Below are 22,060 nucleotides of genomic sequence, written 5' to 3' on the forward strand. Positions count from 1 at the left end.
TGCAGATGAAAGTCATAAAATGAATCAAAAAGTATACCAGAAGGACATTTTTGAAGCTGTTGTACTTCTGTGGACCTAAGAACACTTTAGCACAGCAATGTAGACTAAACATTTCAATTTGACTCCGCACCAGTTCATATGAACAAAAACACAAGAGTGGTGCACGGCGCATTGTTTTTGACATGATATCCTCTTTAGAATGGACGCTCCAGGGTTGGTATAAAAAACTTTTTTAAGGGGCGGGTTTGGGGGGGCAGGACGGGTTTTTTGGTTTAAACCAGGTTTTTTACGTTTAAACCGGGTTTATTTGGTTTTTATAACTATTTGTAAAGAAAAAACAATTTTCTTTTAGGAAAATCATAAAGATTTTATGCATTAAGTGTTAAGGAATGTTTAATATTCATATTTGTACCTAATTTCGTTATAACTAATTAAACAATTAAGAGTAAAATCTTGTAATTTCATTTCCTCATACTTAGAAATTTCCATAGGAGAATAATGTTTGAAAATCTCTTAACTATAATAAAAAATACAATACGTAAATGGGTCCTGATATAAATAATCAAAGAAATAATTTACTGTGATTATTAAATACAAATAACCATTCATAAATTTTTGCAAATTAATTTCCTCATAATCATAGCTACCTACTATAGATAAAAAAAGTAAAGTAATATTAAAATCACGCATTGTTAAAAATGGAAAGTATTTTGCAGTATCTATAAATGAATCATAAGTCTAATGTACATTACACTATGTATCGCTTTAATGGTACATAATCTATCTCAATAAATCTTAAGTAATCATTCAAATTAGGTAGTATATGGAAGTTTTGGTTGAAATATGCTTTTTGAACTATTTTGAAATGAGAGACTAAAAAATAATGATAACTAAAAATTATAAAAGAACTACTCGGATTTTTTTTCCATGTAATTTTAGAAAAACTTAGTTGGTCTGCCTTGTATAATTATGTACCTATAGAAAAGAGACATAGATTTTAAAAAAAAGAAAAAAACTATTTAGCAAACCTGCATTACTTTAACAAATGTAAGTTTCTAAATTTATTAAATCTGTAATTTATCTATAAAGCTTTGCTAGTTACTTTGAATTAATATGTAAAATTTAAGAAAACATTTGGGGGAAAACAATGAATTTTTTCAAAAAAAAAAATTTTTTTTTTTGAAAAAACCACACTTTTTTTTTTTTTTTTAAACCACTTGGTTTAAACCAAACAACCCTGGGGCGCTCTACTCGCTAGACCTCAATCTCATTGGTTTATAGGGAATACAATTATACAATTGATTAAAGGACTTGCGGCCCTTGAGTGAAATTTTCAATAAGCAGTTGCACCTCTGTATTTCTTGCCCCGGTTTTTTTTTTTTGCCGCACCCTGTACATTTGGTTCTCACAGTCAGCAGAAACATACTTCTGTGATTAAAGTTGTGCTTATTTGTTTTATGAAGTAGAAAAAAAAATTCTTTACTAAGGATATTGGTTAAATTTTTTTTGCAAAAAGCATAAAATGTTTTTTGATCTATGTGCAAATTATATTATTATACAACACCTTGCATTATCAAAGTTAGACAGTATTAGAACATACAAAGAAGGGGGGGGGGGGGTGGAATTGCGTCAGAATTTAAGCATGAAAAATTTCTAATCACTTTTTGCTGAAAATTTCAATTACAAATTCAACGCTATTGCAATTCCGGAGTCTTGGAACTCAGTCTGGTTCAGACGGAAAAATCTTGAGGGTCATGAATCTGGACAAACTTCTGGATTTAGGTCAGTTCGTACTAGATAAAAGCTCAGTTAAAATAGTTTATGTGCAGGTAAAATAGTTCTAGTTCGGCTGCAAAGAGGTATCGCTTAACCTCTCTTGCATCTTTTGTTAGTACATTTATTCAAATTTATTCTATATTGTGAATGCATTCAATTGCGTGACACTGCAATGCAATAGCAAGAAAAAGGTAAGGTGAGTTGGGGGAAGTGCAGTCCTTAAATTGTACAGTTCGACTTTATTAAGGCCTAGACATGACAAGACTTGATACAAATTTTTTAATTTTTATTTCGTATGTTACCTGTTTTAGTGTGTTTTCCAAGACATGAGCCTGTTAAAATCATTGCAGGTAAAAATTTTTTTTTTAAAACTATTGAGCTCTAGGGCCGCACTTTTTCAATAAAAGTGGGGTAAGAGCATCACCTGATTTTTTTTTTTTTATACCGTTTGAGAAAATAAGGGGCGAGTGCAATCAATAGAGTATTTTTTCCTGATTAAAAACGATTTTTTTATTTTTATTTTTACCTATTCATCGGGAAGTTATTACATTTTTCCTAACGAAATCTGTCAATGTAAAATGAAGAACGTTCAAGGAACAATGGATTATTAAACAAAATTATGAAGTTTTTATTTTAAATTAAATAAAGAGCATGAAAGATAACTTTTATTATGCTAATAAGCTAAAAAAAAATAAAAAAAAACTTGCATATCAAGGAATAATCTTTAAAACTTGAATATCAATGAACTTATAAAATACAAACTTAATAATACAAAAGGTAACTATACTACTGACAAAAGGTAACATATCCAGTGGAGTAGCTGCACTTTCTGCTGCACGGGGCGGTTCTTCAATTTGCCCCCCTTTTGATGGGAAATAGTTAATACATACATTAGAGTCTAAAGTATTTTTTTAGACTTTAATAAAGAAGAAAATAAACAATTTTTTTTTCTTCTTATTTTTCTTGCAGAAGAATAAAAAAAGGAATTCAGAACCCCACCGAAAAATTCCAAAAGTTAAGTCAAAATTCGAAATTTTAAGCAATTTTTAGTAACGCTTATAGAAAAGAGACTTGGAGCTTCCTCCATTTTTTTTTTTTAAATTAAAATCAGTTTTATGCTTTTTTGGTGACGTTAGGGGTCGGAAAATTTTTCGACTCCAGAAAATTTTTCGAAATTGAAGTATTAAAAAAGCAATTTTAGGCTATCTTTGGATACGTGAAGGTTCGGGAGCGCTGTACGAAAAGCTTTTCAACTAAACTAAAAAGCACGTAAAGGCTGTATCTAGTGGTGTAAGAACCCCCCCCCCCCCCTAACTCCAACAAAGACTGGATTTTCCTCCAGAAATATTTTCTAGTTTGAAATCAATTTTAGTCTATTTTTGATGATGTAAAGAGAATATTAGGGAACGTTCGGGGAGTTCTTTGGAAATTTTCCGAAGCCGAGGTTCGGGAACGCAAGCCGAGGAAACGCAATTGTAGGCATCTTTGACAGCAGAAGTTACCAAATATTCCCAAAAATGTTGGAAAGCCAGATGATTTTCCCGTCTCCACTTGCAACTTTTTGAAAATGACGTCCTAAAAACGCGACTTTAGCCGTTGTTTGACGGACGTTATGAAAGAGAGTTTGGAGGAGGGTTTCCCACCCGAAATCTTTTTCGAAACTATTGCTCATTTTAAGCTTTTCTTCATTGAGAAAAAAAAGGGCTTTGCGATATTCCATCAGAAATTTCGAAAAAAAAAAAAAAAAAGAAATTTCGAGCCAACTGTGATGACGTTAGGTGATTTTGTGCACATTTGGGGTCCCCACCTTTGAATGTTTCTGAAATTTAAGTTTCAAAAAACCAACTTTAAGCTATTTTTGGAGACATTGGATGAGATAGGGATTTTAAAGTTGATGTCCTAAATGCACATTTTAGACTTTCTTTAATCACGTTACAGGAAAGGTCAGGGCTTGACAGCCCTCAGGAATTTGTTGGTGTTGAATTTTAAAAACCCAATATCAGGCTAAAAACTGAGATGTAAAGAGATGGGGTGGGCGTTATCTCTTGGAAATGTTTCGAGACTCAAGGCCTAAAACTGCACTTTTGAACTGTTTGGTGACGTTAAGGGATAGGAAGGTTTGGTTGCTCTTCCCGAAAAATGTGACATTTATTGAGAGTTTAACGCAATTTTAAATTGCCTTCGGTGGATCAAAAATCTCCGGCCTCAAAACACATTTTAAAGCCATCTTTGGCAACGTTAGACAGCGAAAGGGGGGGGGGGGGGTAAAATGGAACTAACCAAAACCCCGTTTTAGGCTATGTTTGGCCAAATTAAGGGAGAAAGAGATGGTAGGTGGCTCTCCTCCGGAATATATTTAAAATTAAAGTCCTGAAAATGCATTTTAAACTTTGTGACAGTAGAGGAAGGAGCGTAAAGTTTGGCGAAATTTTTCTAATTTAAAGTCTTAGAAACGCAAATTTAAGGTCAATTTGGTTTCTCAGAAGGACTTATAGTTGCCACTCAGGGCAAGACTCACCCCCTCCCCTTCCTTAGATCTGGTACTGCTATATTACCAAATTTGGATTTTAACTGATAGAGGACGATAAGATAAAGAAGCCCTTTAAATTCGATTAACCATACTATGATTCATAAGAAGAAAAAGTTGTGCACCAAAATCATATCTTTTGATGTAAATGTGAGGCTTTGCCTAGAGATCATTTTACTAATTAAAAACCTTTTCATAAAATGAGTGATTTAATGCGAAACTCATTGTTTAAAATAATTTGTTATATAAAACAGTAATACAAGCAATTATTCGAATTGTGAATAAGTTATTTTATAAAATGAACATAAAATTCAGTCTTTCTTAGTGAAAAGTCTGTAATCAGTGACCAATCAAAGCAATTGATGAAACATAATGCTATCCTGAAAATGAGCAAGAAATCGCAAGACTTCTCTCCTTTTTTCTAAGGAACTTTCTTAAAATCAAGTGGTAGCTTCATCATATAACGAAAGGTTATGAAATTTATTGTTTCCTCCGCAATAGTTAACCTTAACAGTAAAAAGAAAAAAAAGAGCATGGTCTCTGGACTTTATACTACCACCTCCCTCAGTTTGTAGCTTCAGACGAAGGAAAAGAAAAAACAGACAAAAGTGCCGAGATAATTACAAGAAAAAGACATGCTTTATTGATTTTTTTACCATAGTCGTACCAAAACCTTACAATTCGAAGACCTGTTGTTTTTTTTTTGCCCCCAGTAATAGATCAAAAGCATGATTTCCTTATAGGGAAAACGCGTTAAATTTATGCGCATCGAAAGTGAAATTGCCGCCATCCAAAAGTGCCGCCCGGGGCGGACCGCCCCCTCTCTTGCTACGCCACTGAACATGTCTTTGGCGAACTTGAACATATTTTTTTGTATAAGTACACTTAGTATAGTAATTAACAATGTAATTTATATTATATTTTGAAAACGTTACTTGCAATATCAAATTTCCTCTACGATCTGAAGAGGGATTTGAAAGGATTGATACAACGTCGTCGTCTTGGATCTCGCTAACGTCGTCTCTTGAAGGATAACTAAACACAGTGTTATAATTTCCAGTCGTTTTTAACTTTAAAAATTTAATTTCAGGGTAATTATCATCATTTCTATTAGTAATTTGTCTTACAAAATGTTTAGTCATCTTTTTTGTAGAAAATCTCACAAGAACCCAGTCGCCTACCTTTCTCTCCGTTGGATGCCTTCCCCACTGAATGATATCTTCTTGCTGTTTTTTCTCTGTGGCAATCACTTCTTCGACTGTCATTTCAACATCTGAATCTTTCCTTAAACTCATATTTTCATTATCGTCACTTTCTTCCTCCTCGAATAATTTCTTTCGGGTGTTCGTTTTTTTTTTTTTTTTTTCGAAATATTTTTTGCATCTTTCTTCACTTTTGGTTTTCATTCTTTCCACAATTTCACCACTAGTGATAATTTCAGCTCCCATTGCAATTTTTTTGCGCCTTTTGTTTGGGCTTGCTGATGAATGACACTTAATTGTGTCAAGAAGCAGCTCCTCAAATGACGTGATATGGCTTGATGTTGATGCAGTATTATTAGAAACACTTGACTGAGGCTGTAGAGCTGCAGATTGCGACGATATGTTTAAATTTGATCAGAGTTTTCATTATCTGGTGCTGGAGCCGAGTTCTTCTGTGTGCTGGCTTCTTTCCATCTTCTCAAGGCCAAAGGATCATAGTTATCTTCAGGAATCGCTGAAGAGTTGAATGGGAAAATACCAGCCTTATGGAACCCATTTCTGATTATATTACTGTCAGTTTCCTCCCAAATTTTCCCCAACATTTTCGAAAATTCTTGTTTCGGTAACTTTTGGCCAATGTGATGCTTTTGCCACGATGTCAGCGATGTGTCCCAGCGAGTTTTCAGTGATTTCATAACTGATAAATCCAGGGGCTGAAGTATATGGCTGGAATGTGGAGGTAATTTCATAATTATTATATTATGTTTTCTTGCTAATTCCACTAAATCTAGACCAACATGAGTTGAATGCCCGTCACAAATTAAGAGAACTGGCCTCTCAATCCCTACAGCCTTTATGAAGCTTTTTTCGAAGTAGTTGATGAAAACTTCTGTTTCCATCCAGACATTGCTTGTGGCTGCATATGTGGTACCAGGAAATCCACTTCCATCAGGAGCTGTCCACTGATCCCAAACGTTTTCCCCTTTAGAGATGATCAAAGGTGGAGCTTTCTCTCCTGAAGCATTGCACGCTAGTAGAATTGAAACATTTTCTTTACCAGAAGAACTAGTTGTTCTACTGCATTGGGCTCCTACTGAATCAACAACTTTAGTCTTGCTTGGGTCTTTCCAAAAACTGGTCTCATCCAGGTTCTAAATTCTATAAGACTTGTTTGATAAGTCAAATTTAGCTAGCGTTTTTAATAGTAAATTGAAATAATCCTCAATGAAAAACGGATCGCAACTACGTTTCCTGGCTATTTCAACCCCCTGGAGTTTCTTTATGGACAGCCTGTGGCGGTGAATGAAGGAAATAAACCAATCAGCAGAAGGATTTCCATCATTAAATATGGTGCTGAAATATTGTTCCTTCGGACGTATTCCCCTACAAGATCCATGACCTCTCTGCGGGATAAACCGAAACCATAACTTTCCATTTGCCTCAGATTGTCGGCAATCATGTGTTCTATTGCAACAGATATTGCATGTGGCCGGCCCATCATTTTGGACTTCTCCACGCTGACCTTTCGGATGATCCTGTAATGTTGCCCACGGTATTTTAAAATGCCAGTTCGCACCTTTACAGGTAAGGGTACCTGAACGTATCGCTTCTAAAGCAGCAGAAAGTTCTTCCCGACTGTAGGAGCCAGCTTTTGACGTTATTCTTTTGTAATTCCGCACCATTTTTACTAAAAATATTTAAAAAAAACAACTGGAGCTATATAGATTAGTGACTTATTGTTAGTTAGACAAAGATGCAGGGATTAAAAATTAATTACATTGCTTCATTAAATCGTTGCAAGCAAATTATATCTGTCATAAAAGAACATTGCCAGATTAATGAGAAAGTGCAGCCCCCAAAAATGTGCGGCTGCACTTTCCCAGTCGTATAATTTTCTGGGGCAAGTGCAGCCCTAAAATTAATTGATTTTAAAGTAAAAAATAATAAATCTCAACTTTAAAAATACGAAAAGTAGACATGAAATAGTTGTACTTACGTTTTGGAAGCACGAAAAAGTGAGAACAATGATTTCTCGAACCATAACAACCTGGCACTGTAGTAGGAATGAGAAAAGTTAGGAAGTGAGGGAGGGAGTAGAGTTACCATTCAAGTAGCGTGATCTAACGCACGCAGTGCTAAGTAATAAGGTTTACCAAGCTACCCAGATGGCAGCAGCCTTGCAGATATTCTGATTATTAACCTAAGCCGCACTTGCCCCAAGACCGCACTTACCCCAACTCACCTTAAAATACTCTAATTTCATAGGAAAAACAATTACTTTTCTGGAGTTAGACTAGCAGCTTTGGACTCCTATTGCAGCTGAACTAGGGTCTATGCAGTCAAAATTCTTTACCCGGGTTCATATCTAGCGCAAATTAACCTATATCCGTAATTTCATCCAGATTCGTGGCCCTCAAGATCATGCCGTTGGGTAGTAAGGCCCACTACTTCAAGTAAACTGCTACAGCTTGTGACTGCAATTTAGAAAATCAGGATTTAGTGAGGGCAGTCAATATAAAGGTGGCAATAAGCTAAGTTGCCACTTTTTGTAACTGTGATTTTATACAGTAAAACAGCTCAGTAATAAAACAGTCTGCTGGATAAAAAAAAATTAAGAACTGAAAAAAACTAAAATAGAATTGTTTTATTTATACACTATTAATTTGATCTTTAAATTTTTTTTCCTCTCCTGAGATTTATCGGCCAGAGATGCAACATCTCAGGCCACTCATTATTAAATGATATATTCAAAATGAACAAAAGTATCCAGTAAAAATGAACAAAAGTATCCAATAAAGCTCTCAGATATCCAGCTATCTGAGTGCCAGGAGGAGGAGGATAAGCATATGGGACTTGCATGGGTTGATTTACATAGACTTGGGGATTCGGGGGAGGATATGAGTATTGAGGAGGCATATGTTGAGGAGCTGCTGTGTACAGTGGATAGTACATTTGATTAGTAATTTTCAAATGCTTTTTTTACTAGCAGACAATATTTTATCACTACGCTTATTATAGTGCAAATACTTTTATATTTATCCTGTCTGACACCTTTCAGAGCTTGGCCAGGCATTTCCCAATCAACCCAGTACATTAAGTTATTAAAATTCTTTTCTAAAACTTTTAACTGTGTGCAATAATGTTTGAATAAAATAGTTATATTTTAGAGCTGATGTCTGTTAACAATGCAAGAAATTTTAGATGAAAGATTAACAAAATACACATAATTGATGAAATATGGATAGTTTATTAACAAACTATGATACAATGATCACTTTAATATGAATGCATTTTGTACATGTATCTGTACAATTGATTTGTTAAACATTAAACTGACAAAACACAAAAAGGGAAAATTCATTCATTGAGGTTGGCCAGGTGGTTGTTGAGGTATTGGATATCCAGGTATCTGAGTGCCAGGAGGAGGAGGATAAGCATATGGGACTTGCATGGGTTGATTGACATAGACTTGGGGATTCGGGGGAGGATATGAGTATTGAGGAGGCATATGCTGAGGAGCTGCTGTGTACAGTGGATAGTTGCCAGTGTAGGCATAAGGCACAGAATATCCAGAAGCTTGAGGATTCGTAGGGCATGGAATCTGTCCCATAGTATACTGAGGCTGTAACTGCTGTACCGTTTGCATCTGCTGGTAAGGATCCACAGTACTTGGCAACGTCGCCACTACAACAGAAGTTTGAGACTTAGGTTTGCCAGGAGGAGGGGGAGGGGGAGGAGGTGATCGAGGAGGGGGAGGTGGGGGTGGAGGAGGGGATACAGAACGCTCTGCTTTTCGAAGGTGTTTCACTTTCACCTTGTGCCTCCTTTCCTTGGGAGGGGGAGGCGGGGGTGGAGGTGATATTGACCCAACAAATAAATCTTTTGTAGGTGGTATGCCATCTGCAAAAGTCACAGACTTTTTAGGCTGAGAGTCAGGCTCTCTTGATGGAGTAACTAGGATACCAGCTTTAGGGGTTGGTATTATAGGAGAAGATGAAGCCACCACAGTAGAGGAATTAGACAACCGTTTTACCTCATCTTTCTTCTTTTCTTTCTTTGGGAATTCAGTTAATGCATCTGAAGCGGCTTTTACTGAGTTCGTATCCCCAGCATTATCAATGCCTAAACAGGAACTCTTCAACTGCTCATTTTCTTCTGAAACTTCAACAGATGAGGAAACTGCTTCACTTGACTCAAAGTTTAATGCTGTAACTAAGTCTGCAACAGAACTACTGATCGCTTCATCTTGGGGTGGAAAGACCATGTTGTTTTTGACAAGATACTGCTCAAGCAAAGCCGAATTTATTTGATCAAAACTACCCATTGCATTGGGCAAACTCCCACTTTGTTCTACTATGGGACACCCAAGCGTAGTCTCAAAATATGATGCATTTCCAATCATCGTAGATGGTGTACTAGAAGTCAATTGCAGTTGCTGAATGTAAAGAAGATAGCTTTTAGAAACATCATCTGAGTTGCAAATATTTTCATATTTGTTAGGAACGTCTGAATATGCTTCTACATATGGTCCAACAGCTGCTGATGGTGAATCATTTTGTGCAATATCTGGTTGAACTGTTTCAGTCACAGAAGCATTTGGAATATTTTGAGGAATAAATATTTCTTCTGCACTAGAGGATTGTGAACTTATTGCCTTTAATTCATTATTTGAGTGACTAGATATTTTACAGGGTTCTACATTGAAATTTGGTTTTTCAACTACTTTGTCTTCAGGATCTGTTCTGTTCTTTGCAGCTTTTGATTTTTCTTTTTCCAACTTATGATCAACAACAGGTTTAACATCCCATTTGCTAAACTGCTTTTTTTCAGAATGTTTTGGCGTTGCTTCAGAAACTGTTGTGTGGTTTTCGGATACAGAAGCTTTGTGCTTAAATGGCATGATTGGGTAAGAAATTGGTAAACTAACTTTTGATTCTTCATTTTTACTTGAACTATTTGAATTATCAGTTTCATTACCAGTTGGACTTAAGGTTTTAGAAACTGAAAAAGAGAACTGATTTTCTAGTGGACCAACCTTTTTATTATCACAATCATCATCTTTCACCTTCATTTCAATTGAGTTATCGAAACAAAGAGAAGCTTGGTCAGAATTTTCAGACTTTGATTTTGAAAGTAATGCTTTTTTATAATTATTATTTGGAACAAGATTAAGATTGATAGCTACATCATCATTTTTTGCAGTTGTTTCTGCTACATAAGGCAGTTTTAGGGTATTTGAAACTTTGTCCGCTGAAAGTTTGCTACCTGCATCAGGTTTTAGTTTTGTTGGATAAAATTCAGTATCCTTCTTATTTTCAGATGAAAATAAAGTTTCTTTTTCTTCTTGACCATAATTTTCTGACTTAATTTTAGATTTTTCACTTAACTGAGAAGATTCCTTTCTCGCATTTAGAGTCTTGGATACACCTGTTTCATCAGTAATTGTCGGATTCTCATAATCAATTGGAATATCTGTAGAAGCAGGTGGCACAATATCTGAATTTGTTATTTCTGCATATGCTGTAAATGAAGAGGGTAATTTTGTATCAGTGATGCTATCAGAGAAGTTTTCAGAAGACACTTTAAAAACTTCTGATTGATTGTCATCAGTAGTTTGCAAATTACTGTTTTCAGATTCACTAAGATTTAGTAACTTCAGAAACTCATCATATTCGCCCTCCAGGTCACTAGACTTATTAGCATCACATTCTTGACTAGTTAAGTCATCAGCACTTGAATAAGACAAATTTTGAGACAAAACAGGATCCTGATTTTCTTCGCAAATTATAGCTTTTTGATCCTCTTGTTGAGGTACATTGGTGAGATTTGGTGAATTTGATTCTTCATGAATTTCAATAAATGATTTAACATTTTCACTACTTTTTGATAATTTAACACTCTCGTCTTTTATATCCTCAGTTTCACTCCTTCTGACTGATGACTCTTCTTCACTGGTATTCAAAAGGTTGGAGGATGAAAAATTTGGAACAGAACATTCATTTTCACTTATAATTGATTCACTTTTGAGATCAAGATTGTCTGGCAAAGAATGTTTGTCAGAATCTTCCAGTTTAATCTTTTTTGCAGAAGGTTCCGACAATACCGTTTCACTATCGTCGAATGACTTAGAAGTTTTAACATGTTCTAAGGGCTCACCACTGTATTTTTCATCAACTGATTTCTGATCCTTGTCTTTAGATTCTTGTTTGACAGGACTTTTTGAAACCAAAGGTGAAGGTACTACAGTTTCTTCATTCTTAAATTGAATGCTTTCATCATCAACTTGAGGACTCCAATCTATGTCTAACTCACTTTCAGAATCTGTATCCCACTTTGATTTTACTTTGACAGGAACACGAGGTACTTTTTTAACAGTTTTATTTTTTAATTTTGGCAAAACAGATGAAATATTCTCTTTCTTCTCAACTTTTATCTCAGCAGGTGGCAGTTTTGAACTGTGCAGGGAGCTATTTTGTTCAACAAGCTCATCCTTGCTTTTCTTTTTGGCAGGTTGTTCAGGGGATACTTCCTGTTCTCTTTTGGTTCCTTTTATTGGTGGACTGTCTAATTTACCGTAACATGATTTCAAAGCATCAAGAGCTGACATTTTACCAACATCCAAATGCGGAGAGCTGCATTCACTACTGCTTGGACTGGGTGTTCGCTTCTTGAAGACACATTCAAAGTCACCGCACCTTCTATTGCAACAAAATTGCAACGATGGTAAGGAATATGTGTACTTTATTACACTACGTGATTTTGATCTTTTCTTTTTCTCTTTAGAACTTTTACTTCCCTTTACCTTTTTCTTTTTTCGTTCGGAATGTCCTTGAGAATCACTAGCTCTACTCTTTTCTGAACTTTTTCTCCCAGAGTGACTATCTGAAGGAGATTCCCTACTTCTCTTTGAGGATTTATTCTCGGTGCTTGATTTTTCAGCTTTTACTACTTTGTGTGCAATTTTATTGGTTGACAAATCTGGATCCTCTAATTTATCCTCTACCTTAAGTTTTTTCTCCACTAAGTTGTTTGCAGTTTTACTGGTTGACAAATCGGGATCCTCCAATTTTTCCTCCACTTTCAGTTTTTTCTGCAATAAGTTGTGTGCAGTTTTACCGGTTGACACATCTGGATCCTCCAATTTATCCTCCACCTGCAGTTTTTCTTGCACTAAGTTGTGTGCAGTTTTACCTCTTGGCAAATCTGGTTCCTCCAATTTATCCTCCACTTTCATTTTTTTCTGCACTAAGTTGTGTGCAGTTTTACTGTTTGACAAATCTAGTTCCTCTAATTTATCCTTTAACTCCAGTTTTTTCTGTGCTAAGTTAACATCATCAGACTTTTTTATTTCAAGCAAACTTTCAGTAGTAGTGGAAGATTCTGCAAATCCAACTACAGAATCTTTGTCAGTTTGAAGCTCATTTTTACACTTTTTGCTATTCTCATGTAGATTGTTTTCAATTACCTCATTAAACTTCTGTATTTTATTAGAACACAAATCATCATTTGTGACTTCCTTTTTAAATTTTTCCTGCTTAGGTGATTTTTGTTCAATATTAAGCTCTAGATAAGAAGGAGGTATTTCGCTGTTCACATTTGCATCTTGTTTTAATTTCTGCTTATTTCTGTCCACCTTTGTACCATGAGCAAGTTTTCTTTTATCTTTCTCTAAATTATTTTCATCATTTTTATTTGAAATGGACTCGTGAATGCCTTCAATATCTTTAGGAACTTGAATACAGTCTAACACTAAATTGTCTTTACCTTTAGCATTCTCTGACAAAGTACTTTTCATTGATTTTACTTTCTTCTTTTTTGATTTTTTATTCACAGGATCATCGCTATCACTACTGGATGAACTGCTAGAAGAATCATCACTTCCAGTTCCTGATGCACTGCTAGAAGCAACCGAAGAACTGCTACTTGAGCTGCTGGACGAATCACTATCATCAGAAACACTTGGTTCAGTTTTTCGTTTTTTCTTTTTCTTTTCAGACATTGCTTTATACAGCATTTGAAGAGTAGCCTCAATTTTTTTAGAATTATCAGAAATGTCTAGGCCCGACTCCTGACAGAATTTTTTAAATGCTTTGTTTTTAAGCATTTGAGACAAAAGTTTATTAGTTTTCTTTTTACGTTTCTTTGATTTTTCAGATTTCTTCAGATCTGCAGAACTGGGCTGAGATTTTTTCTTTCTTTTCAAAGTTTTACTATCAGAAATAGGTGACACTAACATATCCTTATTTTCTTTAAGTTCTTCATTGCTTAGCTTTTTGTTAGTTTGTTCAATTTTTACTTCAGATTTTAAATCGTCACAAGTACTTGATTCTTTTTTCAAAGGAACATTTGTATCAACTAACGCAGGTAGCAGTTTTATGTCAAAAGATTTAGAATCTTCATTTTCTTTGATCTTTTCAAAACTTTCAGACTTCACATAAGGTTCATAACACTCAAGGTAATCCTGAGCATCAGCTCTGTCGACATCAGCATCATTTATTTCACACTTTATGCTTGAAGCAACGGAAATCTTTGCATCTGGCGCATCAAGCGAATGAGAAAAAGTTCCTACACCTTTCACTTCAAAATTATTTTCTTCACTCAGTGCCAATTCCTCACGCTCCAATTTTGTTGACTTTGATTGCGCTTTATCACTGCATATCTCATTTAAAGTCGGATGGACAACTTCAGACTTAATTTTAGACACACTGCTACCTCTACTATCATTCACACATTTTTCAACAGAAGAACTAATTTCATTTGCAATTAAATCTTTTAGAACATTGGAACAAGTTTCTTCAGAAACGAACTGTTTCTCAGAGTTTGCAGCGAACACCTCAGGAAGATTATCCTTACATTTTGCAGATTTTTGCTCAAGTTGCTCCGAATCTGCTGCCAACTTTTCCCTTTCCAAATTGCTTGCTTTTTTCGAATCATCTGACTTTTTAGATTTTGAATCTGAAGAATGCTTAGCTCTCTCTTTTTCTGGAGACTTGTTTCGGTCAGCATATTTTCTCCTATCAGTGTCTTGCTTGTCGTTATGCCGTCTATCTTTCGTCCTTTCTGACGATCTATGATCTCTCTCAGCTGATCTTCTGCTTCTACTCCTTTCTTTAGACCGCCTTCTTTCATACTGATCATACCTCCTTCCTCTGTCCCTGTCTTCATACCTGTGACTGTGTCTTTCTGGAGATTTTTTCCATTCACGAGACCTTCGCCTTTCTCTATCTTGTCTCCTGCTATTCCTCTCCTCTGAATGACGACTTCGTTCCCTATCGGATTTCCCTGAATGAGAGCTTTTGTCAGCAATGGATTCCCCGTCCTTTGCGGATGCTTCCTCCGGCTTTTCCGAGTCTTCAACCGCAACTGTCTTAACAAAAGTAAGGAATCCAAAGTTTGGCTTCTTGCTAAATGCATCGGGAGGATGATTTGGATACATCTCTGTTTTAGCTGATGAGCTATCTTCACTCTTTCCAGCATCCTCTTTATCACTTTTTGCGGAAGATTCCCCTCTGCTTTGTTCACTATCTTCCTCCTCTTCTTTGAAAGCTGAAACGACATCTGCACCGACTTTTTGATTGGATTTTTTTGCTAAACTAAATGATAACGAACCAGATTTTGATAAAACAGAATCCCTTTTAGAAATATTTGTTAATTTACTTTGAGAAAAAGCCATCAGCCTCTTTCTTGCTAGTGCTTTCCCAAGTAACACAACAGATTTTGACACAAATGGTTCTTCTTCCTTAGAAACTTCAAAATTATAAAAGTTACTTTCCGATATATCTTCAGCTGTCTTATCATTTGATTTATCAACATTTTCTGACAGCGTCTCTTGGTTAAGTACTGATGTATCACTGGCCATTTCAATTTGATCACAAGGTTTAGTATCACCTTCAGGTAACGGAGGCAAATCCTCATCATCAGGAGAATAGAAAATAGTATTTAAATACAGAGAATCCCAAATATCAGATTCATCTTCATCAGCTGTAATAGTTGCAGCCTTCACATTATGTTCGACAGATTCTTGAAGATCACTGCTACTGTTCTCTAATTCATCAGCTGCTGAAGATTCACTTATTTCACATTGAGAGTTTGAAATATCTTTATTCTCACTTTGATTATCAACTGAGTTTGTTTCATAATCTAAGGGAGCAACAGGAGAACTATCTTCACCCTCAAAATCATCCACATTGAAGCTGTCTTGTGAATTGAAGGACTCATCTGCAGCTTCTACCAATTCTGTTGCTTCTGGATGCACTGATTCAGGAAAATCAGCCATTGGTGCTTCTTCAGAAGCATTGGAAGCCATATTAGACGAACAATCTTCGAAGTCTATCATGTGCTTGGGCTCAATATCATCATTTTGAAAATCACTGTCTGTGACATTTTCTCCATTTTTGCTATCAATCGCCTTGAAGCCACCACCAGGTATGAATTTCTCACCAGTTCCCATTTCAACAGGACCTCTAAAAATAAGAAAAACCTTTTTAAAAACATGGAAAAAGATTCCCTTTCTTTAGAATAGTTTATACTGGAGATATATCAGCTGTTAAATTATAACAAACTGAACTAAAAGCATCAAAACCACGCATGCTGACAAATATCACTGGATTTCTTTAAAGGAAAATTTCAATTTGGGAATTAGTTTTTAGTAACAAATAAAAAATCAATATCAAATGCAAATAACAATAAAAAAATTTCCACACGTGTTTTGAGGCTACAACAAATCCCTTTTCCCCAAGGCAAAGGAGAAGAGTTTATCAAGGGTGATAGTGAATTCAAGTAAAATTTTCTGAAACTTTGAACACTAGAAATGCATAAAATACTACTGGATAGGTCAATATTTCATTTATTTCAACATTTAAAAAAAATAAAAATCATGAATTTTCACGGGAAAAAAACCCCTTAAGGAAAACATACCAGTAGTAGCCACGTCAAAGTTTATATTTTGAAAAATAGAATTTCAGGTCTCCCAATGAATTCAAAAATGCATTAAATATACAAGAGGTATTATCTCCTGCATGTTTGACTCAATTGGGAAACTTGGAATCCTATTTTTTCAAATACAGTGGAGTCTTGAAAATTCCGAGCTAATTGGGGCTCACCTCACCTCAAATTACTGAAAACTCGCAATATCCGGAAAATTCTTCCAGATTTAAAATTTACACTACTCGGAAGACATAGGGAGGAGCACTTTTTACTTCAGGGTCATTCCATACAGATTCAACGGATGAGTGCGCTCGACCATTTTTAATTTTTTTTGAAACTCATATCCCAAAAAGATGCATATGAATGATGTTTAAAACCACTTTTATTTTTTCTCTAACCTTAACCTTTGATTTTTTAGAGGTCGTCAAAAGTCATTTTCGCAGTCAAAAATGGGACTTTTAGACCTTTGCATTTTGGCCAAAATCTATTTGAATTCATTTATGGCAGTTAATTTTACGCTTTGATGTTAAAGTGCATAAAACGATAGTCTTACATGCTGAGTTACGTAGCTGTAACTTAATAATTAAAATAATGGCAACAGGTTAAAGTTCAAGGTCAAATGTGAAATTTTTACTCATTTCAAAGGGGGATAACTCACGTAGGAGACGGAAACACAAAATGAAATACAACAAAAACTAATCACTGGAACCATGCTAATAAGAATATGTAACTGATACTGTGTGTTTTCTTACCCTTTATTGGTTACATCCCCTCAAAGATCAGAAAATTGAAAAAAATGACATTTTTAGACCCCTGTAAACCAAAAGGGGATGGAATTAAAAATAAAATTTCTTGGCTAAGTGAATATTCCATTGAAGTACTATACATGTTATATATATTGTTTTGTGTATTGTGTTTGTAAAAAAGATACGGGTCTTTGAAATTGAGCAATTTTGCTGGTTAATTCACACACTAAAACAGAAATAAAAAGTGCGAAAACTTCATTGCACTTTCTTAAATTACGTATAGTGTGCTCTATGTAATATATTATATTGGAAAAAGATATTTTAAGTATAAAAACAATTATTTTAATTTGATAACTAAGAAATATTTGGACATAAATGAGTAGTTCATATATATAAGACAGCTTAAGTAGTTAATTTATAGATTATCTACACAAACAAATTTTCAATACATACAAACATACGTTCTGTACATTAACTTATGTAACTTGCCTAAACACGTGCAAAAGCATTATCTACATAGGTTAAAGGAAAAAATAGGTGCGTTTTTCATTTCTTGTTTCAGTGTTTTAAGAAAATGAACTCACACAGTAGTACTATAGTTCTGGTGGTAACACAGCATGTGGCGTACTGAAATACTTTACTCAAATACACAACAAAACTAGAAAGAACTTTCTTAATTTATGTAATCACGAAACGGATGTCAACTTAAGAGCCGAATGGCATTTCTATGCAATATCACACGGTAATGGACATTGTAACAGAATCAGAAGAACCGTAAAAAGAATTGATACTACTAAGACTAGCTTGCAAAGAACTACTAGAAGTCACACTTTAATTCCTACAGAAATGTATACCTTCTGCATTTTTGCTACTAAACATTGCATGTATCCTTGTGAGCATTCAGTATATTAAACTAGCTGAAAAAATGCTACAAGAAATGTTTGACTCTGCAAATAAAATTCCCAATACAACATTTAATCACTGCTTTATGCCACCGTACTTAAATATTATCACTGTAAAATTATTGTCTCCTAGCAATAGGTATGAAGAATAGTGTGTTACTAAAAAGATTATTAAAAGAAAATGCCCATTATTGTCAAAAAAGTTATTACACAGCTTGTGTTGATCACTAAATTTAGAACTCCTGTCATTGTCTTGCTCCTAGTGCATTTTCAAAGTATCAAATTATGAATGTGCCTTGATAAAGCATTCCAAAACGCCATATACTTGAGTCACCATTACAACTATAGGACTACTAGGTGAGTTAATTTTTTCAAAACTACACTCAAACAAGAAATAAAAAATGCACTTTTTAAATTTTGTATACATATTTTTTTTTGCCTATGTTTAAGGCAATTTAGATATATTAATGTGTATTGAAAATTTGTGTGTGTAGATAGTCTATAAATTAACTACTAAAGCTGTCAATCAAGTATGAACTAATCATTCATGTCCAAATATTTCTAAGTTATCAAATTAAAATGGTATTTTATACTTAAAATATGTTTTTACAGTATAATATATTATATAGGCCATTTAAGAAAGTGCAATGAAGTTTTCACACTTTTTTTTCTGTTTAAGTGCGAAAATTAACTAGCAAAATTGCTCAATTTCAAAGACCTGTATCTTTTTCACAAACCAAATACACAAAACAATATATATAACATGTATAGTATTTGAAAGGAACATTCAATTGGCCAAGAAATTTTAATTTTAATTCCATCCCCTTTTGGTTTACAGGGGTCTAAAAATGTCATTTTTCTGATTTTTGAGGGGCTGTAACCAATAAAGGGTAAGCAAACACACAGCAACAGTTACATATTCTTATTAGCATGGATCCAGTGATTAGTTTTTGCCGTATTTCATTTTGTGTTTCCGTCCCTTACGCGAGTTATCCCCCCTTGAAATGAGTAAAAATTTCACATTTGACCTTGAACTTTAACCTGTTGCCATTATTTTAATTATTAAGTTACAGCCACGTAACTCAGCATGTAAGACTATCATCTTATGCACTTTAACATTAAAGCGTAAAATTAACTGCCATAAATGTAATTCAAATAGATTTTGGCCAAAATGTAAAGGTCTAAAAGTCCCATTTTTGACTCGAAAATGTTTTTTGATGACCTCTAAAAAATCAAGGAATAAGGTTAGAGAAAAAATAAAAGTGCTTTTAAACATCATTCATATGCATCTTTTTGGGATATGAGTTTCAAAAAAATTAAAAATGGTCGAGCGCACTCATCCGTTGAATCTGTGTGGAATGACCCTTCATTGTGTACAGACAAGGAACTATCGTCTTCATACAAATTTATCACTCAAACTTTAACATAAATTCCCTTTTAATTGAGCCTAAACAAATGCGAACTTAATTTTTTCTCGATATCCGTACGCATTTATGTGTGCAAGACAACCTCTCAGTTTGTTTTTAATTAAGCGCTTAGTGATAGTTTTTGAAAATTTCTGAGCTTGCTCCTAAATTGCTATATTTCTTCAAGCATTTGTTTGCTGTTAGCTAAATGAAATAATATTTTAAGTGCCCTTAAATTTCTAATAATAAAATGATAAGGAGTAAAATTTAGAATAGTACAGAAAACTGAAACAAAAAGTGTTCTTTGTCACAAAATAAAGTGAAGTAAAAAAAAAAAAAATCTAACGAGTGAGTGATACAAGACAAAATTATTGCAATGCACTACAAATTTATTTTATTGAGTTAATGATGATTCAAAACTGGGAAATAAATGAGAACACAAAACGTGTAAAGCTTTTAATGTATTTTAAAGAGTCAAAATATTAATGAGAAGATTGCATTTGTTTACCGCTTAATATTTCAGTCCATTCAGGGACAAATTTCGAAGTACCGATCATTAAGAGGGATTTTAAATGTTCGTCTGATAAAGAAGATCTGTACTTAGATTTAATGTACTTCAATTTCAAAACGTCTGTTTACAACCAGTCACCAAGATGCAATCTTTCACCGATTGACTGTCCGTAAAAGGGTTACCAGCTTTAGCCAAAATATGGCTGACTTTGAAACTGGTTTTTACAGGCTTCACAAATATTTGTTTCTGAGTTAAAAGAGAATTTTTCAAAGAAACAATTTAATCCCCTCATAGTTTACGGGTTTAATTGAAAAATTTGCTCTTGTGTTTTGTATCAATGTCTACAGACATGAAAATTCTTTCAGAACAGCGACAGCTCTTTGTAAATAAGACACAATGCTTTACTATTGTTATCGATCATGAAATAATCGTGTGTCCACTGTTTATTAAAAGTACGGCACTCAAAATCAACTTTCCATTTTCTCACAAGAAGTCATTGTAATGCTAAATAGCACTATAAAAATAAAAGATACTGTTCACGATCGATGCGCACTTCGTGAGGCGTGCGAAACTACAATCTGCATATCTATAACGGGGTCGACATATACAAATTTAGAAGAAAGAGCAAAACCGCTTCGTGATATTAGAAGAAAAAAAAAGCCAACCTGAGCAAAAACTGTCCTCTCTTCTAGATAGATTTTTTAAGGGCTTGGGAATCCACTTTCCCATATTTCTAAGCTAAATGAAAAATTGTGCGTGAATGAAGGAACAAAATTATGAAAATGAAAAACGAAGGGATAAATCAATGGTTGATGTTCTGCTTTAAACGCTATTTGTGGGAAAGTTTCTCCTTCTGTTAACAAGTTTTTTCACAAAGATCAGAATCTAGCATTAGAGTTTGGCAATAAACATTCAAATCTGATGTCAGCCTAGAACATGTTTTCCCTGGCGCCAGGAAATGTCCAATGCCAGGTGACTAACTGGAGAATGTAGGGCAGAGAAAAGAGATTTGTTCTCGAAAAGAGCAAAAAGAGAGATAGGGTTGGTACACTTGTAGTTAACAGTAAAAACTGATTAAAACTGATTAAAAAATGATAAAAAATATTTTAAATGATTATTTGTAGTTAAAAATAAAGTCTCAATTATGTTTCCAACAAGATTGTCTCTGTTCCGAAAAATAGAAAAAAGTTTGCAAGCTTCCCGCGGCTGGACAAAATCTGTTCGCGGGCCAATAAAAAATAAGAAAATGAACAGAACATGCACAATTCTTCCTAGCTTTTTTGAGGAAAACATTTCTAAATCTTTCCCAAGACAATAATCTTATTGAACATTAAAATAATAATTATAAAATAAACAAATTAATAATTTAAAAACAGTAAATAATACTAAAATATTTAAAGTAAAAAATAAGAGACGATTTTCTGTAATGCTCATGTTGTAGAAATTAAAAACTTGTGCATTTATGATTACAATAGCAAGTTCTGGCTAATTTTTCATTGAATGCATTTCATATCACAGTAAAAATAACAAATATTAGATAAATAATGTTATGATAAAACAGCAAATTTACACACAAAAGCTAAAAATTTAAAAGAAAACATTTGGTTCTTATTGCACTGATTAATTAATTTGCTTATCTGAAGCCAGTTTTTTGAACATAGAAAAATTCAAGTCACATACAAGAACAGTGTGTGTGTGTGTGTGTGTGTGTTTTTTTTTTTTTTTTTTTTTGACTGAATTGGAAGGAAAAATCAAAGACATTTCCAAGAATGATTAAAAATTGCAATTAAAACAGTGTTTTAAATTAATGTTTATTTATCCCAGAAGCTGCTAAGATAAAAAAATACCACATTGCTTTATAGTATGCAATTTTCTAGAATAAATTTTATAGACATCATCAATCGCAATCATTTGCCATAACAAATAGAAAAGGGCTGAAGAATGCTTCCTTCCAGAAATGCATAGGTATGTTTTGATCATTTATATCATTTGAGGAAAAAAAAAACATGCTATTAATTTTTTTTTCATTTCATTTTTTTCTCATTTTGAAAGAATAGCTCTGAA

At 34.1% G+C, this 22,060-nt stretch overlaps 1 protein-coding gene across 1 annotated transcript in view; it reads right to left on the minus strand.

The window, feature by feature from the left end:
• Positions 1–8,743: 8,743 nt before the first annotated feature.
• LOC129230153 (serine-rich adhesin for platelets-like) overlaps positions 8,744–22,060 on the minus strand; it is a 34,366-nt gene continuing 21,049 nt past the window's right edge. The window contains exon 7 of the mRNA XM_054864555.1: positions 8,744–15,968. Within this exon, the coding sequence (XP_054720530.1) occupies positions 8,867–15,968 (7,102 nt within the window). The 3' untranslated portion in view covers positions 8,744–8,866. The remainder of the gene's footprint in view (positions 15,969–22,060) is intronic.

This window comes from Uloborus diversus, chromosome 9 (genome assembly GCF_026930045.1).
Source record: "Uloborus diversus isolate 005 chromosome 9, Udiv.v.3.1, whole genome shotgun sequence".
NCBI classification, from domain to species: Eukaryota; Metazoa; Arthropoda; class Arachnida; order Araneae; family Uloboridae; genus Uloborus; species Uloborus diversus.